This window comes from Zonotrichia albicollis, chromosome 4, assembly GCF_047830755.1.
Source record: "Zonotrichia albicollis isolate bZonAlb1 chromosome 4, bZonAlb1.hap1, whole genome shotgun sequence".
Classification (NCBI taxonomy): domain Eukaryota; kingdom Metazoa; phylum Chordata; class Aves; order Passeriformes; family Passerellidae; genus Zonotrichia; species Zonotrichia albicollis.
Genome location: NC_133822.1, coordinates 62,066,201 through 62,093,009, shown reverse-complemented (window position 1 = coordinate 62,093,009; position 26,809 = coordinate 62,066,201). Strand labels below are relative to the sequence as shown.

The window sequence follows — 26,809 nt, the reverse complement described above, 5'->3', positions numbered from 1 at the left end:
GATATGGCTGTCTTCCTCCAAAAATACCAATACATCCAGTTGTGAATCCCAAGAGAAATATTGCTTGCTGCAGGATATTCTTCTGGTTTCCTGCTGAACGCTTTCAAACAAAAATAAATCTTAATATTTATTCTCTGTTCTACCCAAACTGGAGAACAGTTGTACAAATTCAGTTTTTCACTGAAATGAAAAACAGAGATGTGTGCTGCACAAAAGGGGAAAGGATGTTATTTGGATTTGGGTTCTGCAGAACATGAGCTTTTGGAGTGGTGTGTGTCTGTTTGTGCAGACCTCTACATACAGTGAATTGAATCCCTGACTAACTTCTAGAAAGGGAAACAGGCTGCATTTTTGAAGCTAAACTTATTCTAATGAGGAAATGTTAAGGACTTGCTTAAGTCAAAGATCTTTGAAATTTGTGGTACAGATTTTATGTGACTGATACTGATCTGGCCACTTGAATAATTATTGTATGTGCATGCAGAAGGCAGAATTGATGTTTCATTTGTACGTGCAACAGCTGAGAAAGTGTGAAGAAGCCTTCAGAGTTTGATGTAACTACACCTAAAAAAATCAGCCTGGTGGTTTCTGAAACACAGGGATCTGACACCACTTTTGCTTCTTCAGTACTTTGTGTATAAAGATGTTCAGACCTAGTAAGTAATTCAAAGTGACAGCCCTTGTGCGTGCTTAGCACACATGTGGTTACAATGTGAGAGCAGCAGGTGGTGTTTGATCGCTGATACTTTTTGAATATAAGAATATTTCAGCCTTGTTGCTCTGACTATTCAATTAAAAGAGAACTATTGTCTCACAGCCTGCGTGTCACAGTTAGCTGCAACCAGCAATAATTAGCTGTGCAACTATGCTTTTTGGTTTTTTTTCCTTTAGTGCTGTTAGTCTGTGTTTGATTTAAAATTATAAAATAGCAGTACTGGCTAGCTACCTATACTCACAGGATTGATGGGTTTCTGAATGTCGACTGCACTGGGCAGTTGTTGTTTTTCTTCTGTGCCACATTCAAAGAGCCCCTGAGCAGAGACAGTTTCATTCTGTGACTGTTAGTTTAAAGCCTGCCATCCTGGGGATTGTGTTTCTCCATCGCACTTTGAAACTACTGTGGTTTCTCAGCCCTGAGTTCTTCTGTCTTTCTTTTTTAAGTCTGGAAAATTATAAGAGATTGCTTCCACTCCTGCTTTGTCTCTTGCTCCCCAAGTAGTTTGCCTGTCAGCACTCTGTGATGTCTGAGTGTTATTGTTTCCATTTTAACGGCGAGGTTCTCAGTAGCTTCTTTGAGAGTGCCTCTCGTTGAAAATGCTTGAGATGTTTTGCATTCGGGCCTTGTCTCTCTTAGATGTGGGGGAGAGCCTCTTTGGGAAGGACTCAAATAAGGCCTGTTAGGGTTAGTGTTCAGCCAGCACCATCAACAGAGGGTGATTGTATAAATTGTGAAGTCTTCCCAGTTCTTTTTCATTGGCAGTATTCTAGATACCTCTCTCACCATGTGCCTATTCAATTTCTCTTGTTTTTTGTTTCTTTTTTACCACCTGTTACCCAAAGCCTTGTCTTGGTGTTTCAGCCATAATGCAATCATAGCCAAAAAGCAAGAGATACTCAATAGGTGAGATGATGGATCTTGCATGGAAAACTCATAAACTCCCTCTGTGATTGAGCTCTTATTAACCCATTCTTTAGGGGTTCCCAAGATGATAACTTTTGTAAGGGAAATATTCTCAAGAGAGACATCTCCTTTTCCCCCTTCAACCTCCAATTTTGAGTCTCTTCTTTAGCTCCTTTTTCTTCATCCTCTTGGCAGCAGGGAGTCATGAGTTAATGCTCAGGGAAAGTGAGTGCAGTGCTGTGCTTGTCAGGCTGCTGCTGGGGCATTCAGCTGAGCTTCTTGTCACCCTGACAAGCAGCTTCTGCCTTTCTGGCATCAGCCAGTCTTTGGGAAGGGGGCTGACAACACAGAACAGCTCCAAACTTTCAAGTTAGGGCAGAAGATGTCTTGAGAGGAGTCAGTAGACATTTCTTTCAAAATCAGATGTCCCATAAGTGAGGTTGGGGCCATTTGTATTCTGAAAGAGCACATCAGGCATGAGAACTTTTGTCTCAGTTTTCCTGTTGGAGACTATGGAGTTTGAAGAAAGGATAGGAAGCTGGATGCCAGAAGCAGGAACAATTCCCTGGGGTATCAGGGCACAGAGCAGGATTGGGAGACACCAGGGCAGCCCCATGCATCAGTAGCATCCCTGGGGATGAGGCTAGGCTGAGGTTTGGTTTGCTTCCTGAAGATGACCCAGGCTGTGTTATGAAGAGGAGACTGTGGATAGGCTGCATCTTTCTTTTTTTCACAGATCTGTCTGTACTGAAGGCTAGATAACAATTTTCTGTAATAACATGCTAAACATCCCCTGCCTCTTCAGCCAGGGCATTAAGATGTAGATCTTCTTCACTTTCATCTCTTTTGCTTGTGACAGTGAGCCAAAACTCAATGCAGTCGACTCAGAATTACCATAATTACCAAGGTCTGGTGCCCAGAGTCTAAGATCTCAGAATATGTCTTAGATCATCCCTACTTGAACAATCTTTCTCACCTCAAATACTTGGGTCAGAAGTGTGGGTAACTCCATCACTTGGGTTCAGCTGTTGAATATCATGGGGTTTGGTGGAAGTAGGGGACTGGGGAGCATCCAGAATGTGAGGACATAAGTTGGCTGACATGCAGCCACAGGCGTCAGGTGGGGGAAAATGTAGAGAATATCTTGACTCTTGATTTTTCCCAGGGTCTTGCTAGTCTGTTTGCCTCTTGCCTTCGTGAGTCCCTTTTGAAGGCTGCATATTTTTTTGATAACAGGACAACTGCAGCCTGGAATGGTTAGCTTGATAGCTTTATCTCAACATGGAAGTACCAGTAGGAGATACTTCAGCACAGAACTTTTGACTCTGAATCTTTTGCTCAGTTACCTTCTCTGAGAAAGCAAGAACGCCCCCAGTTTTAGAGTACTTTGGACAACTCAACCTTTCTTTCATACCTTTAAAAGAAGATATGATCAATGTGCCAAAAATAGAATTAATAATTGCCTTTCTGGATTGGCTCAGGTGTACTTAAATTAACTTTTTTATTATGATCCAGCTGGGGACCTAAATAAATAATGGAATCACAAAAATGCTGGTTAGTTCAGCTGTCAAGTGATATTAGCTTCAACCTGTCTTTCTACCTGTCAGCTTTTAAGGTCAAGAGAGAAACATTTTCGGTCATTTACAGCTAAGAAACAATATTTTCAGAGCATCACTTTGCACAAATGCCTACAAGTTATGCTCTATGATATTTAAAATTTTCGTGTTTATTTTTCATCCAGATGTGGAGGGGCACAAAGGGAACTTGACACTTTTTTAGTTACTGTGTGGTCTGAGGAAATGTAATGCTAGGTGTAATTGGAACACGTGGTCAAGTATTTTTTAATGATTATGAGATGATTAAATTTACTGAATTATCTCAACCCACGCTGTTCTCATACTATTAATTTGCCTTAAATGAGTTGAAGCAATGCAATGCACAGCAGCTGTGTTTGCTATGTAGCTTTCTAGTCATTAATAGTTCATTATACTTTTTAATGTTGATTACCTGTTAGTATAATTATGGTAAACACTTTCCTATACTAAAAACTCATAATGCTCTGTGCTGTTGCTGAATAAACTACCATGGTGATATCCGCAGGTGTATGAACAATAAAATAAAATAAAATAAAATAAAATAAAATAAAATAAAATAAAATAAACTTCAGGAATATATGATGTAGTACAGAAACATATGAATCAGTAGGAATTCTATTAAATTTATAAAATTTTCAGGCACAGTGAGGGTATCCTCTAGGTGATTCTTATGTCTGCCAGAGGAGACATTTGAGTTGATACCTTTTCATTTTTTAAAGTAGATTATGAAACAACCAGAAGATTTAAATCCCTAAGGAAATCTGATACAGAATAACCTTAGAAAGTTTCTCCATGGACAATGGCAATGACTTCACACTGCAGCATTCCGTAGTGGAGAGAATGCTTTTAATAGAAATTTCAGCAATTTTTTACTTTCCTTATCAAGGAGAAGTTGCCAAGTGTTTTGGTTTCAGTGATTTTGCGGAAGCTTGGAGCTTGCAGCCACCTGATGCTGTGGTTCACAGTAGCTATCCATGCCCTTAAGAGCAATATTAGTATGAAGGTTTTTGCAAAGATAGTTCATGCTTGTCAAATGCTTTGTGTGTGTTTTTGTGTAACAAAAAGTTTGATTACAAAGTTCTTTCAAGCTCTCGTTGTTTAAAGCTGGAAGGCTTGACAAAATATAATACAAACCCAGCACAGTACATACTCAAATAGTCTGACAGATACTTATTCTTTGTGAGAGCTTTGAAATTGAAGCTCCGTAATACTCCTTTTAAAATTCAGAAAAGGAATTGTCACTACCACAGATATAAATTAATCATACTCTTGTCTACTTTTATTTTCATCATCATTCTAAAAACTCTGGAAGTTGACAGGAGAGAGGTGTCACTTGAGATGCATGAGCTGTAATAAGCAGTTACAGGACAACAGGAACTGCAGACTGTAGAAAAGGAAAAATTCTTAGCATCACCTGCAGTCCTGTATGAATTCCTAGTGATTAAATGCAAGGAATGTGTAATAATTCTGCTTATATAATCTTGCAGTTAAAGGGATAAATAAACTAAAAATAATTTCCCCCTTGATACATCAGACTGCAAAGGTTTCCATGCTCATAATGTTTTTTAATGTTATTTAAGGAATGCCTTTTACTCAGAATGAGAACCAGAAAGAAGGAATAACTCTAAGTAGTGGTTTCTGTGCATTTGCAAAAGAAAAAAAAGTAACCAAGTTTGCTAAAATCAGAATGTACTGATTCTTCTGCTATTGCTTTAAAAGGTACTGAATGTACTCAATAGATCTGACAGGTTAATTCTTCCACTGGTCTTACAAAGGTTGCATATTTGATTAGGAGTGATGCATCATATTCCTCTGCTTGACTGGAGCTCCTGATATTAACAGAATGTGCTTCTGCAAAGTATTGAGATGTGGAACTGAAGGCCTTCTACTTACACCATCTTTCAGATGATTTTGATCTGAATGACACTGTTGTAATATTTTTGGCTAATAACATCTGTTAGATTTATAGTTGCTTGGACAGTTTTGCTCAAATCCTTAACTTATCCTTTGTAGTAACACAGAGGACAATATATTGCATTTTATATATATGACACAAGCACTATGTGTAGGAAATTAACTTGATGGTTAACATAATGATTCATTTTATTTTTCAAGAAATGAAAGATGTGAAAAATGATGCTTTTTAGAGTGTTGTTGCTTTCAAAATGATAATGGTAATTCATGGTAGTTGTAATTCAGAACTCACTGAATGTTATGAAAGTCTCCCTAGTAATACATTTAGAATACTTTAGAGTCTAAATTCTAATACTTTAGAATACTTCAGACTCCAGATTCAAAAGTAGTGCTTATAATAAAAATGAAAGAAATTATATTTCAGCAACATTTAACTGCTGAACATGTCACTTTGGGTAAGAATTTGATGAAGCAGTAATTTTTAATTGTACTGACTATAAATGGATACACTTTTTAGATGGTAAATAAATATTTAAAAATACTAATAATTAAAAATAACAATACTAATAACAATAATATTTTATTTATTGTAACTTACACTAGTCTAAAATTACTTGTTAATAAAAGTTTTTATAAATTTATCTAAATGTTTTAAAAATTAAATATTTAAAATTCAGTGGTTTGGGGGGTTTTTTGTCTATTACTGTGGATTACACAAAAGATTTGTGTCATATCACATGTGGATTGGACATAGTATTTTACATCTATTACATTCCATTTGCAGCAAAGGTGCTTTGGAATTCATCTACAATTTCTGTGGTTTTTTACTAAAATTGACTTTTATTAATGCTATTGATCAAAATTGGAGACAGTAACAAGAGATATACTTTGGTTATCTTCTCTCAAGCAGTGCCACTACTGAGGGCTGATCCGTTGCATAAAGCTACAGCAAATGGCTTCAAAAGGGTTTCCAGCAGAGCACTGAATAATGTAAAAGTTTAAGTTCCTGTTTAATTGTACAAGACCCTTTTGAAATGCCAACTGTTCCTTTAAAAAAAAAAGTTAATTCAAAATGTATTAACAGGAGGAAATTTTATTAACTCATAATATGAAAATTTCCATTTGTAAGAGAAGGAAGGAGTTAATTTTTGAAATTGGTCTGTTACAATGAGATTGAGTCAGCTGGTTTATTAGATTTAGGAAATCTTTTTTAGTCATCTTTTGTATTGGAGGAGATGCAACAAGAATCTTCACTGCTTAGATGTTTCCATTAAAGACTACAAGCAGTTTTTTTAATCCACTTGCTGAAGTTTTTCTTTTCATGACTTGCAGGTTGTGTTGTATCCAACATCCAATAGTCCAAAGTCTCCTGATCTGCATAAGATGATAGTTCCCAAAAACAGCCAGGACAGTGACCTGAAAATTAAACTGGCAGTGAGAATGGATAAACCACCTCACATGAAGCACTGTGGGTAAGTGGCCATTTCCTGGCTGTCTCTATTTTACTATTTTGTCTTACTGTGCCTGTGTTTTAGCAAAGTATCTAACAAGTATTTAGCAAAGTTTCTAAAATCATAAAGTTTGTAAAACATTTTAAATGTCTAAAACATTTCCTATGCTATGATATTGTGCTATATCTTCATTTTATACAAAAAGTTTGGACTAATCAGTAATAAGGTTCATTTCAGATGTTCTGTGATGTGTAAATACAGATGACGAGCTACATCTGAAATGGAGAACTAAGAGTACAGTCTCATTTAGATACTGGTCTTGAATGTTACAATTTATGGCACTTTGTTAAAAAATATTTAGGAGAAACATACTTTTCCATTAAAATGGGATTAATTATAAACTTGAATAAAGTGGTATTTGCCACATAGTCTCCCCTTCCTTTCTCTGTCTGCTGCATGGTCTTTCTCTTGAAAAAAATTATGTATGAATGCTAGTTTAAGGATGTTTTTCTGTCTAACACTGAAACAATGTGGAATAGATTGTTCATAAAGAGACCCCCTTAAATCAACTGCCGCCACTATTCCTCAGCCCACCTGCAAAAACAGGTAGTGTCGCTGGCAGTAAACAAGTTTGTATTTTTTTTATAAAGCAATAAAAAAGAATCAATGTACTGCCCGTGCTTTATGGGTTTCTTTTTAGTCTCCTCCTGTTTGTATTCTGCCCATTGTACACAGGCAATAATTGCCAAAATTTCCTATGTATTATGCTTTCTTTAAAAAAGCAACCAAACTGACAAGTTTTTTCAAAGTGTTAATCAGTTGGACTCAAATTCCCCAGGTATCATTTGTATCCCTCATTTTGGTTTTGTGAAACTTAGACACAAATGGTTGGGACTGTAACAATGGGATTTGGTGCATGGAGCCCTGTGCCTGGTGACCAGGAACTGTGAGGAAAGGGAGGGAAACCAGTCATGGAGTCAGTGCGGGACTGGAGTTACTGTGCTTGGAGACTGGAACTGAGATGAGAAAACTTCCAAGCAGGGCAGCAAATACATAAGGGAAATGGGATAATGTAGCAGGAGAATGCAGGAGGACTCAGGTGACATGGATAAGTTGGAGTAGAGAGCAGAGGTAAGTGTTTGTACTAAAGCATGACGCTCTCCTGTGAGTCCCACCTTCTGCCCCATTCATTTGCGCTCACCAAACACTTATGAAATGGCTTGGTGATGGTGGCACGTCTTTGTCTGGATCCAGCCTGCTAGCCTGGATTTGGTTTCCTGTTGCTGGAGGGTGTTGAGCTGCTGCAGGGTGCAGGGGGGCACAGTGCTTGCTGCCCGCCCTCCTCAGCAGCCTTGTCAAAAGGCAGCCACACAGGCAGGCTGACTTGAGCACATCAGCAGAGTGATGTCCAACTGATTCATCTGCACATGACCTGGTTCAATTGCAAAATTCCACCCTAAACACATCAGGGGTGTTGTGGTGCCGTGCATCCATCACAAGCAATGGCTGGGAGAAATTCCTATTTTTGATCAGGTCACTGATAATGTCGGGGTCATGCTGTCTACAACCCCAATTAGAGTATGATGTGCAGCTGGATCCAGCAACAAGGAGAAGGCTCCAGTGTTTCCTCTCATCATGCTCCTGTGTTTCCCCAGAGGCTGTCTTGGCAAGGAGCTGTTCTTCTGGGGTCTTCAGAGGGTCTTCCTAACCTCCCCAGTTCAGTTTTCCATACTGGTTTATATCAGTCTTCTTGTCTGACCATTAAAGAACCAAATCAAATATTGTTGTCAATAATTTAGTTCAGCCATTTTCCCTTTTGTCTGCTGCTGATGCTTGCTTCCTCAGATTGATTTTGAATACTTGTCTCCTGGCACTGTGATTTACTTCTACATTTTACTTCAGGGTCATTACTGTGACTATTCTTTAGGCAGATACTGTAGTTCCTCTCACTAAAAATGCTCTGGGTCAGTCATAATTTCCTTTTCTTTATAGCTATTAGCTATAATGATTATTAGACACATGTTAAGGAAAGTTAAGGCACCAACAGATGTGTGGACTTTCCCCCATTAACATATGTAAAATGAAATTAAAACTTAATAATTCCTTCAATAACTATTTAAGAGATTGAAGTGGTACTGTAGGAAACACTGAAATTGCAGTGAGAGGAAGGAAAAGGTTATTTATTTAGAGGGAAAAGAACACCTGCTAGCAGAATTGTTAGTGTGTACAGTCAGGAACTGTTAATATTATGAAGAGCCATCATCCAGGCACTCCCTGCAGCCTTCTCTTGACTTCCTGGGTAAGCGTAAGTATTAAGTGATCATTTGCTGTTTTTTCAAGAGGGATTCCCATCTGCTTCAATACACATATTAAAGCTGCTCTGGTTCTGAAATGATGCTGTGTTATCAGGGAAATCTGAATTTGTGAAGAGACTGGAAACCTGTGATGGATGATGGGCAATATCATCAGAAAGGCTAAGGAATATTTCACAGTTAAAATAGTTGAGAGTTGATTGAAAGGAACTGGCTTTTATCCCCATTTGTGCTGCACAGAAGAACCTCCTTGTAAGAGACTGAAATGTTTCCACCTGTAGTAACTGATGGTGTCTTACTTGTTTCCCATGTCCAGTTTGATAATCTGGAGTCTGATTTCATAGAGGTGCTCATCACTAACAGCTATTAGCTGAAGTCAGTGGAAATGGGGCTTTAAATATCCATTGTGCTCTTCAAGTCCAAATATCCTAAAAATTAATATCTGAAGCCTAAAACTTTTAGTATTTCAATTGTCCTGTTTTCAGGAGGGTACTGTTTACAAGGGAAAACAGTACCACCTCCCAGGATCATACACATACGCGGGTGAATCTAGGGAAGCATCTGGTAGAAAAGGTTCCCACACTCTGGAGAGCTGTGGGAGTGGAGGCACTGTCACTTTGCTCAGCCAAAGGCTTGTGCTCTGCTGAGCAGGGTTATAACAGTGCCAGGATCTGCAATTCCCTGGAAAACCTGCACAATATGGAAATTCAAGTCTCTCTGTAAAGCAGGGTTTGCTTAAAACATAATGAAGGAGGCCATAGGATAAAATCAAGTGCTGAAGAGCTCAAAGACAGCTGCTGCTATCCTGAATAGTGAAAATGACAGGGAGATCTTTGTCTATGTTTATTTTATTTTATTTTATTTTATTTTATTTTATTTTATTTTATTTTATTTTATTTTATTTTATTTTATTTTATTTCCTTATTAGAATGTTGTCATATATATACAGGGTCGTAGAGTACACAAAAGGAACAGATATAAAAGGATGACAGAATGTGATCATCCTTTCTCCTGGAATTTCATCACATCAGCAAGTTGAATTTTACAACCTTTATGACAGACTTCTAGTGTAGTTAGTGTGTTCAACCCAGCTAAGTTCTAATTCTTCATTGTATTTTTCAGAGGCATCTCATGCCTTATACTTAACCAGTGTTTGAACTAGACAACTTACATTTTCTGTACATTTTTGTCAGAGTTAACAAACTAACATACAAGATTCGTTGTCTGTCAAAGGAAAAGAAGGCAATGTGTTGGGATTACATAATGCTTTTCAGATGAGAGTCTCAAAATTTATTCAGAGTTGAATTCAAATTTTATCCTACAGCCAATTGCGGAAAGATGGGTTTTAGTAGATTGATACTCTATCTAAGATAATTACAGTAAGAGACAGGTTTTTTTAGATATGGGAACTGTGCCCAAATATTTCAGGTTCTGCAGGGTTGGCAAAACCCACAGGCCAATGGTGGTTTTCAATTTTATCTCTGGAGAAAATTTTCTCCTTTTTAAGGCTGACTTTACTTACTAACACAGGGGATATGTTAGAAGACTTCAAAACTTCTAACATATCTTGCATTCATGTTTCAAGAATATTCACTTCTACAAATTATACTGCCTTATACTAAAGTCACAAATAGTATTCTGGACTGCAGCACCTTCAAGTCATGTTCTTGCTTTGATTTCCGCAGTCATAACAAAAAATTATATTTTAAAATAGACTAAAAAGTTGGGATTTTTAATTATTAATTGTAACCTTTCTAAGAGCAGGAAATAAAAATCTTTATGACTCAACACTACTGAGAATCTCAATTGCAGTTCATTTGTAATTTTCCAAAGAAGAGGTTTATTTTTATGTTGACACATTCATACAGTCAATCTAGTGTTACTCCACTAATTTGACTTAAAACATTATTAAAGAAACAATTCATTTTTTTCAATGTATTCTGTTACCTGCTTTAAAAAATGGAACACTATTATACATCTTACAGTAAACATAATCTTATTACTTATTTTACATTTTTATTTTTATTTTTGCATGAAAGGCTCTCAAAGGGGGAATTAACTTGACTGATAGATAATTATCCTTTTGTATCTGAATCCTGTCAATACATTACAAGGCAAAGCATTCACAGCTAGTCTGAGTAGTGACAAGGTAAATATAGCTCATTAATGGGGATTTGTAGAACAGTTCCAATTATTGACAATTCATGACATTACAGATTCCTTTCTCATAATTTGTATTGTATTTACTTTCTCACAGGATGAGGTAACCTCTCCCTTATCTATAAGTATGAGCACATACCAGATACTTTTAAAATCTCCTTTACTTAGTAAAGCAAACATCCATATAAAAGATTTTTTAACATTTCTAATTTATTTTTTTTCAGTTGCAATCTTGAATAAAAAGCAAATCATCAGAGGAAAGAAGTAAAATTTGAGCTAAAAACTTCCTCTATAAAATGCTAAAAACCTGTTTATTTCTGTTGAGTTACAACAGCAGCATTAGGTAGTACTGTTTGCTTCAGGAAGGCTCAGTTGGATCTCCTTAATTCATAATTATATTAGGGTTTAAAACCCCAGCAGGACAGGTTAATTGACTCCAGATATGTGGGTTACTCTAAATATCTTCTCTAATGCATGGGGTTTTTTTGATGTGCCTTTGCACATCTGCGTGCATTTAAATCATGCATTATTTTAAAAAGTAGATTGAGTTGTATCCTAGCATAGCCTAGTGGTTACTAAAAGGTATTATTCTGTTGCTTCCAATCTAGAAATGAAAAAGAAAGAATGAGAGATGGTTTTGTAAAGCTTGCTTTAAAATTATTAGGAGTGCTCCATGGTCTTAGCACAAAAAAAGAAAAAAAAAAAAAGGAAAATAAATAATAAAGTAAAATGAAATTCCTACTAACTAAACAGCCTGAACAGGACAATATTACTAAGTGGTAGTATTGGGTTTGACTTCCAGAGTGAAACATTTTAGCCTCGCTCTTGCCCTAAACTTTTGCCAAGATTTGAAGGGCAAAATTCATTCTTCATGTTCTGTTCTGCTTTCTGCTACTACATGTTGCATATGGAACTGATATACATTTAATTTCTTAAACTTTTGCATTTGGAATAAACATTCTACAAGATATACATTTAATTGCTTAAACTTTTGCATTTGGAATAAACATTCTACAAGCACTTAGAATTTTCTCTCTGTCTCTCATCTATAAAGAAAACATTTTGGTGACTTCTTTAAAATTGTAATCTCTGTAATAATAAAGAATCTGTGCAAGATGATTTTTCTGTCACAACTTGATGCTTTGAGTTTTGCTTTGTGTTTTTTTTTTATAGTTGTAGTTTGAGAATATAAAGATCACCATTTATTTGCTAACATTTTAATTTTTATTTTCTCTTTTGCACTTGAAATTGGCCAAGATGTTCTTAGGAGACCATTTATAAGTAGTAAATATAGGTACTGATTCCTGAATGTGACTGAAGAATCACATTTCTCCTGCTGCTGTAGTTTCAGAACTGAAGGAAACCTGTGAGGCAAATGGTTAGCAGTCTTCTAAGATCTAGAATTAGAGAAGTCATTTTTTCCTCTATTTTATATGACACTTGTCACACATCCTTAGAGAGGAAGATGAGTGTAATCTGGTTTGCAACTGAGTGAAGTGAAACATAGGAATAAACAAAGATCACCCAAGGTCACGGGCAATTTGGTGACAGAGCTGAGGATGGCACTGGGGTCTCAGTGGTAGGGCTGTTGTGTGTGCCTGTCACCTGGATAAACCACGGTCACTGCTGCTACTGAGCTCATAACTCAGCTGATCAGAGCCACGGGGGCACTGAAGTCAGCCAGAATGAGGGTGGTGCCAGCTCTTACACAGACTGTTTGTTTGCAGTCACCTGGCAAAGAAGGGCAGGATGAGAAACAGAATTACCTTTGCAACTTAAAGATGGGTAATCTGAGTTTGATCTGAAGGTGAGATCTGCTCCCACTTTCATTATTTCAGAAAAATATGCAAGGTAATTACATTGAAATTACTCTATTGCAACTCTGGGTTACTTGTACAGATAAAGTAAGATGTCAGGAATACAATCACACCTCTTAGCAAGTGCTGCAAGATCCCTGTCACAGATAAGATAGAAGGAGCTTTTTGCTAATTTAAAACTTCAAGTTTAATTTTTCTTAAATGACTAGGTGTAGAATTGCTTCAAAGTGAAGGAAAGTGTTAAAAACCTTATAATAATTAAGATGTTTCCAACATCTTAGAAAATCCTTACTAATACTTGGTATTATATGGTAATAGGAAGCATAGACTTCTTCAATTAGTACTACGTTCTGTGACATAAAACTTTGTATATTGCTTTTCAACAGTACTTGAAAATGTGTTTCTCCTTAGTGTTTTTCTCTTTCAAAAGCAAGAGCAGATTATCTGAGAGATTCATTTTGCTTTTTCATTTCTTATCAATATAGCCTAATTTCCTGAACCAAAAGTTAAAATACTCAAATACTTACCTAATTACAGCATTTTTTCCTCTACATATGTAAACTCTTCTGGATCTCTTTATAATATTTGATTCATTTTTCCAAGTTTGTGTGCTGCATATCTGGTTGTAATCATAAAGTCAGCTTAGTAGCACCATCTAGCTTTCTGTTTGCTGCTGCTGCATTTCTTAGAAAAGGGTAGCAGAGCAAAGACTTTGAGCTACTGCCTCAAAGAGGAAAGTTCTCCCTTGTCCTTTGGTGGAATGCTTACTTTTTGGTTTGTGAATTTAAAGACCAGGAAGCATAGGGTTTGTTTGAATTTTGCAAGCTTTACATAGCATCGGATAGTTTGCAATTCTTTTCTGATCATTTAATCATATGGCCTCAGTATTGCTGCCAAAATAATTAGGTGTTAAGGCTATGTAAGGATTCTCTGAGTTTTCTCAAAGCAGCTGCTAGGTAGGGTGGGGTACCTTGACAAGTTGGCTTATCAGTGCTAAGACACTGGCAATTGAAAAACAGAAAAGGTGCACTGGAAGTAGTAAGGTAAATTGTTCTCTCTATATATATTGCACTTAGAACAGTAGTTAGTATTTTTGTCATTTCTACTACAATTACTCCTAATTAGTCTCAAATAAATTTATAAGGTAAATCTTTCTAAAAATGCTTGACAGATTGCCCACTGCCAGCATTTTTTTGAGATGACCAGCAATCCATATAGAAATGGGAGATTTTTCTACTAGCTTTGTGCCATTTGAAACTCCTCTGTTAAAAGATAATCCTCAGCCAGTGTTCCTCATGTGTAGTAAAGGGATGATTACCACAAAGTAAGGATGAGTTCTTGATTCACTAACCAAATAACAAAAATATTCCTGATTCCTGTTGTCACAGTTGTTGCCTTGTGAAATCTTGCTACATGTTGAAGCACTGTGAGATGCAGCAGTCTGCTGCAAGATAATCCCCTCACAAGAATTGTGTGTATTCATCTCAGCTGGGTCTAAGTAAAACTTAGTTGCTCCCTCTCACCATGATTTTATATTGTGTGCAGTTTTTCTTGACTGTCCTGTTACTGGCAAATGGGATGCAGCAATGTTTGCTCAGTCTAGCTGGCCTCTAGTGCCCAAGTTATTTTTATTTTTGAGGTCCAAAGAGCCTCATTTTCATCTACTCACACTGCGGAGCTCTTTTCCAAAGAGTACATTATAGGCTAATTTTATGTCTGGAATACAGAACATGAACAAAAGTGTATATTTCCAAAGGCAATTGTCTCATAATTAAACTTATTTATGAAGCAAAAGGGAGGTAGACATTTCTTTTACTCTAATTGAAGAGGTCATGGGACTTGGTAGCAGAGATATGGAGCCATAATAGTTGGCCAAAACCCAGAAGAAACCCCAAGCATTGGCACAGTGATGCCAGTACCTGCACTACAGACCTGTTGGGGTCACTGACATGTTCACAACACTTTTGAATTTGAGTTGGCTCATGTTCGGGCTCAATGCATGGACAATGTGACCATATATTTACTTGCCATATACTTTTGAGACGCTGGGCAAAAGATTTCATTGTCATTTCTGACAGGAAGGGATAAAGATGTATTAGAGTTTCAGCTGAGTTTATTTGACTTCAAAGACAAAAGAGGTGTGAACTAAAAAGTTTCATTTCCCAATCCATGTTCAGTCTGGACCTAGCATGACAATCTCAGGTTTGATCAAGACAAGCACTGTGGCTGTAGGTGGCTCTGTAGTGCTGAGGCAAACTGTATTAACGCAAGGTTTTTACCATTCATGAAAGATATGTTGTGTGGCTGATGAAATAGGCCTTTTTGAATTTCAGACATGGTGAACTGTTTAAGAAAAAATGTGGGGTTGGTAAAAAATGCAATCAGCACCTGAAGTGTGCAGCACAGCAAATACCACTGCATATTCAGAAATGCCTGCTCCTTACTTTACATCAAGGTCTGCCAAAGTGTCATCTAACATCCAGCACCACAAATCTATGTGTAGAGCATACTTTCTTTACTCTGTGAAAAATCCTAAAGAAGGATATGTCACAAACTGCTATGAAAATATCCTGGCTGCAAACTTCAGAATACTTCATTGAATAATACTTCATAGTACTTCATCTGCTGGAAAAGACTGGCATGGTTGATCTGCAAGTTAACTACAGCAGGAAGTTAACATGGTTCCTTTGAAACCGTAAGAGCTTTTCTTGAAAAACTTGTGAAGAGGGGATAATCTTTCTTTTCAAGAGTAAATCACAGACAGTTGCTGACTCTGAAGATCCAAGACCCTGAGACCCTGAAGACAAGCACGTGAGTATCCCTTTCTGCAAGATAAAACTCATAAATCCCAGCACAGAGTAAACCCAAGGATTTCAAGGACTTCCAACATTTGGAATGAGACTACTGAGAAAGTAACAGAAAATTTAAAAACTAAGTTAGTGGATTTATATTTCTGCAGAAATATTGGTCAAATTTTGGCCCATAATTAATAAATAATTAAGCCGGGGCTCAAAAGCAACGGTGTATATTTTTTGCTTATTTTGTCAGAGGGTCAAAAATATCCTTCATGTAGGTGTAACTATTTTATCCTGCTAAATTCTGATAAACCTGTCCTCATTTTAACATTCGTAAAGGAACATGCACTTGTATATATCAAGGTCAACATTTCCTATGTATGTTATAAGCTGCACTTCTGGTGCTGTGTGAAGGTGTTACTATTATTATACCAAGGTGTCTCATGTGACTATTTTCTGTTATGCTACTTTGTGCTTAATGCTGGCATTTCATTGTGCTAAATGAATGTTAGCATCTTGCCATGGAGAAAAGTGCTAATGTGATAACTGTCTTCATTTAAATGATTTTGCTATTACACACTTCTGCAAAATCAATTTACTATAATCAGTTACTTTTTAAAAATTAAATTGAACTTCATGAAAAATGACACATTAAAATTACATTAATGATTGATTGGATAATGATAATGGCTTAATGCAAAATTACTATGGAAGGAAGAAGCAAAAGTGTTTATCCTGCTGCTAGATCCTTAGAGAACAGATTACAGCTATGAGCCTGATTTTCAGTGCTTCACACAGTAATTGCTTCTGAGGAGGCACAGGGAATCTGAAGATCTTAATGATATGCCACTGCCACTTTAATTGCTGAAAGAAGCCAAGAGAATCCTAATTGCCAAGGGAAGCATTACTAATTAAGGTGTCATTCTTCATTTATTCCATAGAAATTCATCTGAAATATTTGTAAAAGCTGAGATGTAAATTTAGATCCAAACTCACTTAGCTTAATCACAACAGACTTTATGTGAAAATATCTATGGGTTAGGCAAGGTTGATCGTAAAAATTAAAATGTTTATTTTCATATGAAAAATTTTGGTTTGCTTTTGCTCATAACTTCTTTTAAAATGAAGTAAAATAATTGAGAGTAGATTAGATAATCTGGTTTTATTAATATGTAATTTATATTTAAATTGTGATTCTACCCTCACATTAAAAATTGTTACAGCTGTTTACATAGCGTGCTTCTTTTTTTATATTTCACCTTAAAGCTCCATACTTTTGAAATGTTAAGATGGGTTTTCTTCGGCTCTGATAGGCAGAGTAATGCGGGTTCAGTTGTATAAATATATTCTTTAGATCATAACTGTAGCAACACTTGTTCAATATCTCCTTGCCTTCACTAGGATGGAGTATGCATAATTGATTAGGTATAGAAATTTCCCATGATCAGTGCTTCATGTGTGTCAAATCCTTCTTTGGCTCAGCTTTGCTAAAGTCCTTATTCAACCTCACAAAACAAGCAGTTAGGCTGGGTGGTCATGCTGGTGGTACTTGTCCATTTCCTGCATACTGGGTTTTGTACCTTGTTCTCTTCTCAGCCTTCTTTAATGCAGTTATTCACATTCTCACTGTGTCCTAAACTCTTCTTCTTTTGCCGTGGATTACCTCTTATAGTTGACCTTAATGGTGCCTTGCATTCACATATAAATGCCAATTCTTTTTCCTCTTGTTATGTAATATCTCAGAATCTATGACGAAACATCTCAGCAGCCCATGGAACATCTAGGTACACTTTTCTAGTTATACTATCCAAATTTGCAATTCTTAACTTTAAAGCTCTTCCCATCTCAACTTCTTGGTCTTTGTGTGCATGTGTTAGAAAAAAGAGGAGTGAGAAAACCTTTGGCAGTAATTCTCAGCTCGTCACAAAAGACAAGAGATCAGTTCCAGGCCATAAAGATGGCGATGAGCTGTGCTGCAGCATCACTTGGGACTTGTCATCATAGTTTATGGGACTGACTCCAAATTCATGTCTTCTCCATACGGGCAAATTTGAATGCAGAATCACTGCTGAGAGAGCCTGGTCAATTGAGTACCTTCTAGCAGCAGCCACTTGTTGCAACAGTGGCATGAGATTCAGCCCTGCACCAAGAAGGCAAATTGCATGTGATAAACCATGGAGAGAGAAGAATTAAAGAATTAGTTGTTCAAAGAGCAGTAAACTGGTCTTATCTGAGGCACCTATGAAGGATTTTTAGTCACTGATGGCTACCAAAATTATGTTACCCAATACGAAGGGATGGGAAATGTGAAAGACCTGATCTCTGTTTGGCATTTGTCTTCTTGACTACAAGGGGAGCCAAGTGTGAAGTGTCCCCAGAGAGTTCTGTACAGAGACTCAGTGATTGCTGGGGATCTGATAATCACCTCCTGTGCATTTCTGGTGATGTAGCTCAGTCTCTGCCCTGTCTTGTCCTAGGCTTACATCACCTTAGTGGCTGGAAGATGTGAGGTACACTGGCTGAGCACCACAGCTCATTTCATTTAATTCAAGAGAGGTCCAGTTCACCTGCCATGGATCAATTCTGCAGTGTGAACTGCTGAAACTTTGGGGCAATGAAGGGATTTTCTTCATAAGCACACTCATTACTAAGACTAATTAACCAATGTAGATAAGTTCTTTTTTCTTTAGATATTTCATTTAAGTACCTGAAAGAGGTTGGGCCAAACTGGGCAACATCTTCAACTGATGCCCATGTCAAGGGTTCCATTAAGGCTTCAGTCCTGGAAGTACATGAAATATATGTTATGTGAAGTCTTGCATTTGTGATTGTAAATATTTACTTTACTGGATTTTTTTTTTTAATATAAAGAATTCAATCTAAAACTTTTGCCTGTTATTGGAAATTCTCAAATCAGGACTTTGAAAAGTTATTAATGTGCAAAAATTGGGTTGTTTTTCTTTTCTATTTTCATTAAAATAGCAAAGCTGTTGGTAACTTATAAGCTGAAATGATCCACTAATATTTTACTGCAAATAGACATTAAGTTCATTAGATTTTAGGGGAGGAATTGAGAAAAAACTTGGATTTGTAACTGGGATTTTTTTTCTAAAATACTAAGTAACAACTTTACAATTTCATTTGCATGTGTTTTTTCTACCAAGTAAGTAGAGTAGATGGGCTGACCAGTCAGTGCTATGTGGATTGAAGGTAGTATTAAAAAATTAATTGTTTTCGTGCTGTAGCAAAAAATGCCTGCCTTATTAGGTCCTCACAGGGAAGATCATGATCTGAGTAATTTGATGGATGTGAGGTGAAATGTAGGCAGGACATTTTTTTTTTTTTTAGTATGCATCATTGATCTTACTAAAGTGAAAGCATAGAGGAGGCTGCTTATTTTTAATACAATAAATGATGAAGAAATTTGTCATATCAGAAGTGTTCTACAATTTGCAGTAATAAGTTCAGATATCAGGAACTTCACAGTAACTCCACAGCATATTTGAGTCTCTGCTCTCACTGGGGAGTTCAGGCTGCCTTCTGCTGAAATTTCTTCATGCTATTGTTACACAGTTCCCTTAGCTTTGGAAAAACATCATTCAGAGCAAAATCTGACTTTTAGTTTTGTCTGAATTTGCAACTCAATGCACCCAAAATATGCTGACAGTATCATAAGAATGAAATCACATGCAGGTATTCCTGCTTCATCACTTATTCCAGAATTTTATATGGTAGACTTCATTATATTTTTTATTTATTTCAGATTAAAGTTTTTAACTTTTTGCCATCTAAGTTTCTTTTGAAGCTTGTCTAGAAACTTCCCTTACATGCATGAGTCTGCAGTACTGGGGACACAAGTGATTATGATATTCATAACAATATGCTGTACATAGTCACCTAAGCAATATTCTCATTTTCCCAGACTGCAGGACCAATCATCATTTAAATAGTTGCTTCAGATTTTGTTTATATTGCTTTATTCTTGTACAAATAAGCATATCACAAATATCATGCAGGTGAAAGATGCAGTTTATTTATTGGCCTTTCTCATCAGGTGATCTGAGCTGTTCCTTGATACCACACCTTCATCTGTGACATCAAATTTAAGAGAGAGTTATTTTCACCTGACATACATTGACACTGCATATGGTCTGGCCTGGCCTGGCATTATTTCTATACTGAAAGTGCCAGTCTGTTAACTGCAAGGATGGGGGCATGCCACCTACCTCTTATGTCCTTCTGTCTTGTGCTGCCCATCTGTTACTTCTAGGAAGGTAAAATTCACCTAATTTTTGTCTTTTGGAATATAAGCCTTTACAAAATCAGAGGTACTTAACGGGAGCAAAATTATTTTCAGAAACTAAAAGTATGTGGCCAGTTTAATCCACCCTCTGTGTCAGAATGCTGCTTGAGAAACTGCAGGTCACTTGTGGTATCGTGGGTCTGAGGGTGGATTTCAATTCATAATACCCTATTCTTTATGGGCAAAAATAATTCTAACACAATACTGAATGTAAAGGCAAAGGTATTCTATAAATATAAAGGCAAAGGTATTCTATAAATTCAATTAAGGGGTTTGTTGGTTTTGGTTTTCCTCCACAGTAGTATAATTTCAATTATTAAAGTATTGCATTTATTTTACACATAATAGCAAAGTCCCATGGTCCTGTACTACTCTCGTTTTGTTCAAATAGTTTGTTTGTCATAGCTTTTAATAGTCCATGTCCCTTTAAATAGTCCATGTCCTGTTACACAATTGTGTTGGCAGATCAATACTGTACTGTTTTGTCAGGGGCCTGAGTATGTCTCATCCCCAAATAGACATCACCTTGGAAGGCTGACTTGTAGTGTAGTGTGATGCTTTCGTACAGAGTTATGCACTGTTAGCTCACATGGTCTTTTTATTTAAATAAAAACTGTAAACAACAACTTCTCCCACACTACAAATGGTCTTTTTTGTGTGCTTACCATTACAAACCTGTTTCAATTTAATCCTGTCTTAAATTAGCTTTATGCCTGCTCAGCAATGTTGCTCAAAGCCCCATCTAATCTGGCATTGAACTCTTCCAGGGATGGGGCATCCCCAACTTCTCTGGGCAATCTTTTCCAGTGTCTCACCACCCTCACAGGAAAGAATTTCTTCTTAATAGCTAATCTAAACCTACCCTCCTTTAGCCTAAGGCCATTCCCTCTTGTCCTATCACTACATGCCCTTGCAAAAAGTCCCTCTCCTCTTTTCTGGAAGGTTCTCTTTAGGTTCTGGAAACCTGCTCTAAGGTCTCCTCAAGGCCTTCTCTTCTCCATGCTAACAATCCCAAATCTCTCAGCCTTTCTTCATAGGAGAGGTGGTCCATACCTCTGAGCATCTTTGGGACCCTCCTCAGGACTCACTCCAGAAGGTCCTTGTCCTTATGTTGGTGGACTCAGTGCTGTGGGTAAATCCTGTGCATGGTTTGTCTTTGGAGCTATGGACAACAAAGACCTCTAAGGCTGCCTCTCATGCTGCTGCTTGTATGGACTAATCTGGGGACAAATTGGCGGAAGTGTTCTGGTGGGGCTAGGTTTGGGTTCCACTGCTAAGTCTCCATTGGGGTCAGACCAGCTTCCCTTTTCTTCCACATGGAGAGCTTCTCTGATAATGTTAGAAGATTGCCAGCCCAGAACTGTTGTCTTCTTTTCTTCATAGTTTTTTCCAAAGATGGAAATCAATATGGTTGTGATGAGACAAGTGTACCTTCTCCTAAATACACTACTAGCTGCCCTTGCTCAATAAATCAGTGACTTAGAAGTTAGCATTTTTATCATGGTTTATTACATTTGTGATTTTAACTGTTTATTTAAAATTTGAGATCATTTTAGGTTCTTAAGTAGAATGCACTATGTAGAAAGTTGCTGTGGTGTGTTCTTAAGTTTGTTAGTTTGCTCTCCCCATTTTCTGTATTAAATGGTTTCTTCCTTTCTCAGGACCCTGCCAGTTAGGTTGCTATGGAAATGAAACTGCTCTTCTCTTGGTTTCTCTTATAAAGTGAAAGTTGTTTCCAGTTGTAGGCCAGTTGTAGGCCAGTTCAGTGTTAGAATCAGTTTGTAAAGTGATTTTGAGCTTGATTGTATTATGCATTTTGATCATACTGATCCGTAGTTTGATCAAAAGACTAATAGCTAAAGCCACCTCAACGACTGTCAATCATGCCGCACTTCCTCTGGAAGAACATTTCGAGCTAAAGGACCTCTCCTCAGAAGCCAGAGGAAATTCAGATGAAGAGAGATCCACAGAGCTACCTCAAGAACATAAGTGAACTAGCGAACTCCAGCTCGAAGAAAGCGAAGATTGGCAAGACAAGCCGCAGACACCTTCCTTTTGAGTTGCATAGACTGTCTAAAATTTTAATTTTATTTGATAAGAAACGGGGAGATGCTGTGGTGTGTTCTTAAGTTTGTTAGTTTGCTACCCCCATTTTCTGTATTAAATGGTTTCTTCCTTTCCCAGGACCCTGCCAGTTAGGTTGCTATGGAAATGAAACTGCTCCTCCCTTGGTTTCTCTTATAAAGTGAAAGTTGTTTCCTCCTTGGGGTCAGTCAATCACCCCTTTTCTCCTCCCAGGTTTTGAGAATTTTCTTTTCTATGGGAGTTATGGTTGGCTGTAGCCCCGGAGCCCCTCCTATGATTTATAACAGTTGGTTACTTTAGTGTATCAGTTATGTTTCGTACCTCCAAATATGTATTTCTATTGGATAGCCGGGTTTCCCTGCCTTCTTCCCCCCTTTTCCCTTAAAACCCTCTCCTGCCCCCTGTTCGGGGCCATTTGCTGGGTGGTTCCCCTCCTTGTTGGTTCTTCTGTAATAAACCGACAGTTTAACCCCAGCAAGTGGTCGCCTCCTAATTCGTCTCTCACTGCACTGCTCCGAGCTATCACCCAGCTCAGCCCAAGGCCAAGACGCCGAGAGGAGCTGTTTTCTGATGCGCAGGGGCCCTAGCCTTCGCCCCTCACCAGATAGCCGGATTCCAGGGCCGTTCACGCCCCCGCGCAGAAAGTCATAAGTAGAATGCACTATGTCATAGACCAAATGAATGAGAGTAAGAAACTTGGCTCAGATGTTAGTAGTTTTGCTGTAGAGAAGTGTGCCTAAAAATATACTCTCCTCATAGCTGGAGAGCTGACAGCAATTATCTTTTCCAAAGCTGAATGTTTGTAGATCTGTAACCTTTTTCATCTGGTTTAAAGTCTTAGTTTTGAAGGGCAAAGTAAGATCTGAAGCAAAAGTCTAAAGATTTAAGGGTATGGAATGACTCCTTTTAGATTAAGGGCAGTAGGCTGGGCATCGGATGTCATTTAACAGATCTTTTAGTCAAGCCATTTAGAAACACATTCTGAGTAATGAAGACATCCAAATGAAATTGCAGTTAATCAAGCAACACATCTGGGACAGGTATTAAATATTACAAATATTCCCAGTAGTTGAGAGCACTTGCTAGGCTAAGATCTCTACAAATAGTACATGCATTACAATTGGGGGGTTTTATTCATTACTGATGAAAATAAAAAAAAGCTTCAGAGAAGGGAAACCCAACAATTTCTGTAAATACAGCTTTACTGTTGTTTTGTATATTGAGAACAATGGATCCATTTTCAAACAGAAAATAGCTGTGATCCTTAGATTAGAATTGGATGATTAAGTTAATAAAGTAATCATGTAATGTGAAACTTTATTGTCATTATAGAATGTGAGTGTTCAACTTAATGACAAATGTTAAGTTCATTTTTAATTGAGCTGTATATACTCTCCTTAATGGAAGGCTTGTTTTTTTTCCTTGCACACTCAATATATTTTAATTGAACACCTGATTCTTGCCATCAACACATTAACATCTGGACACTCTGTTTTATGCATATAGATATACTGATTAAAACTCAGCAGAGAAATAGATAATGGGAAAATAAAATGACATTGTAGAACACTTTCAGCCTTATTTTTTATTATATATTGAGAAGCTTTTAATTACCTTATTTCATTTAATTAGTCCCACTGCTTAGGTCATTTGTTTTTTATTGATATGGCATGTCAGCAACTTTGCTAATTGGCACAAAATGGCATATGACTAAACTGTCTTGTCTAGTTTGGTCCAAAAGAATTTCTTATATTTTTTCCACATTCCTGAGACTTTTTATTTATTTCACAGTCTTTTCAACAATATAAGAAATATTTTGACAGAGCAGCTTGATTTAAAATTTGACATTTCACTTTTCATTTTTGTTTCTGAGTTAAATAAGATTCTTTTTAAGTGATTACTTCCTAATGTATTTTACCTTCAGAAAATAACACTAAATTCTGTAGCTTTTAAAAATTTTAGTCTTTCTTCAGAGAGAAAATTAATTTAAAGCATTTTTTGTCATTTAGACTTTAGGCACAGTTTGTCAGCATTTACAAATATAGTCTGGAGGAAAAGCAACAGTCCTGTGCCACCCCAGCAGTTGTACTCTAAGTTTTAGGGATCTGCTTTGCACTGTTCTGTTTTAAGCCAGTGATTTAACAAATCTAACAGCTGTTGAGTATTGATGAGCTCGTTACATAAACATTTTAGTGCATAATATTAACTTCCTGTTGATTATTAATACACCTTATAACAACAGAGATTTATAAATATAATTTTAAAAGGATTTTTTTTTCCTGAGAGAATTTAATTGAGTAATTGATAATAGATCTCTCCTAATTTGAGATTCTTCTGTTCCAAACCATCTTTTGTATTTTTCTTTGAAGATGTAACATATTTTGTACTCAATAATTTCTAAAGATGTGTGTAGTATCTCTGTACCAGGCAAAAAAGATTACAGTTTAACTAATTAACGTTTTTTGGTTTACCAAATACTGATGCTTTTGCAGATTTTTTCTATGCTTTTTGAGTTGTTGGATAATCTTTATAATGTATGTGTTCAACTGTGTTGGCACTTCAGCAGATGAAGTAACTCATCACTATGCAATGAATGTTCTCCCCTTAATTTGAGAATAAATGTATTATGAATATTTATGACACTGTGCTCCCACAGATTCATGATTTGTGGAACAATAAGAAATTCTACTAATTTAAAATACTCATTTCAAAACTATTTGAAATATAAGTTTCACACTCCTTGCCCTGAAGTTTAACACAACCACTTTTTGTGATTACACAGTGGCATTTTCTTTCCTCTTCAAGTCTGTCAGGAACAGGTAAGAGGGATCGATTTGAATGAGTTTTTTTAGTCTGAGCCGTGGCATTTTACATGTCCTGACATCCACAGGAGGGCAGCATGGTTAAATCAAGGGAGAAGATGTGAGTATGATCATAATGCAGCTAAATTAATCTCACTTTTGATTGTTTATATCATCTTGTGAAAGTGTTTATAATTTAAAAAAGTGCTTATTTTCCTGGCCAGGACAGGTAAAAGAGCTACATGTTAATTTTAGAAGTTTCGAAGTGTAGCTTCTTAGTACCTATAAACATTAAGTTTTTCTCTGTATACACATGATCCATTTTGGAAGGAGGTCTTAAAATATTTAGTGTGGGAGTTATTAAAGTCTAGTTAAAAATTTAATTCTTTAAATTCCAATAAATTCTGTTACAACATTGTGATAAATAAAATATTTGAAGAGTGGAGGCAGCTATTATTATATATTTACAGGCCACAGTAACTGCTCTATCCTCTAATACTTGACTGAACTATAGCAGGAAATTAGTCCTTTTATATACATGTCTAAATATACACATACATATATATATATACACACATATATGTATATATACACACTGTAAAATTCTATTTGGGGAAAGAGATTAAAAAATTTCAATCTCAGAGTTGAATAATAATTATGAGTAACACAAAAAATATTCTTTTTTTTTTTATTGATCACCCAAATGCCCATAGAAGACATTTTATTCATTTGGGTTATTTACAAATAAATGCTATTTTTCAAAAAGTACTTCTAAAACTTGAAGTGAGGAGAAGCTTTACTTCTTACCTCTGCTCTCATCCAATTCATCAGCACCACAGCTTCTATTCTCTGAGATTTTATGGATTTTTAAAAGAAATTATTTAATGGCAATTTTGTAGGTGAATATCAGTGCAGCATTGAAGTTTTGGGAAGGCAAGTCTGTGCGGCAACAATGGACTGACCCCAGTAGATGGCTCTGATGCTCCCTCACAGGCAGGATTCTGTATTCCTAAACTCCTACAGCTCCAGTCACAAATCAGTTCCAGTTTAGCAACTCCAGTGGGAGAACAACATTTGAATGTTTTGTTTTCTACATATTTGCTATAATAAAGAACTACTGACAAATAGGAAATTCTGGTTTTTTGTAGGCTTATATCTTTCTTGCATAGCTTTTTTATTTTTTTTCCCTAACGATCACCCAAACTAAAACCATCTTAGGAATTTTCTTCCTAATTATATAAATCAATTTTTAAAATCCTAAATATATGAAGAAATGCATAAGGAACTTTCTCAAAGAAGAGATATTTTTCAGTGATGCATTTCTGTTGTTTTCTGATATAAGTCCTGCAGAAATCAGTTTGCTTGTGTACAGCATTTTCAAGGATAAACATCCAGTTATGTTAATGATTCTAAAACAAATTTCTGTACACTGAAGTCTCTTCCAGTGCCACAAGACAATTGCTGAATAGTGCTAGTGGTGCCAGTTTCAGTATGAACCCTACAAGCTGCTTCAGGCACAGCTTGTTCAGATGTGGAACTGTTCTCCTGGGTGTAGATTTTAAACGTTTTAAATGGTTGAGAAAATCATTACAGAAACTAATTTAAGCAAAAACCCATTCAAAAGTTTCAAACACAGAGGCACCATTTCTAGATGAAGAAGCTTCTAGGGACAGTATCAGCATGGGTATATGAGGAATCTCTGGGAATAGATACCTGCTTGCTTCCCTCCATGCTATGTTGAGAAGAAGGCATAGGCCTGAAAGTGCTTCTGAGTGTCCACTTCTGTGTTCTTTTGGAGAAGTTTCTTCCAAAGTGACATGGAGTCAGAAGGCTGTTTGTTACTCTGGTATCTTTAAAATTCTAAATGTATTCTGTATAGGAAAGTTTTTAAAAAATTTATATTTTCAGAGAACGGGTTTGCTCGGTCATACTATGAAAGCCTTCTTCCTTCCTCT

At 36.7% G+C, this 26,809-nt stretch overlaps 1 protein-coding gene across 5 annotated transcripts in view; it reads left to right on the top strand.

Moving 5' to 3' along the window:
- Nucleotides 1-26,809, top strand: part of CADPS2 (calcium dependent secretion activator 2) — a 287,443-nt gene that overhangs the window by 141,702 nt on the left and 118,932 nt on the right. For all 5 annotated transcript variants that reach the window (XM_074539967.1, XM_074539966.1, XM_074539969.1 and 2 more), the window contains exon 8: nt 6,463-6,602. In XM_074539967.1, the coding sequence (XP_074396068.1) occupies nt 6,463-6,602 (140 nt within the window). The remainder of the gene's footprint in view (nt 1-6,462; nt 6,603-26,809) is intronic.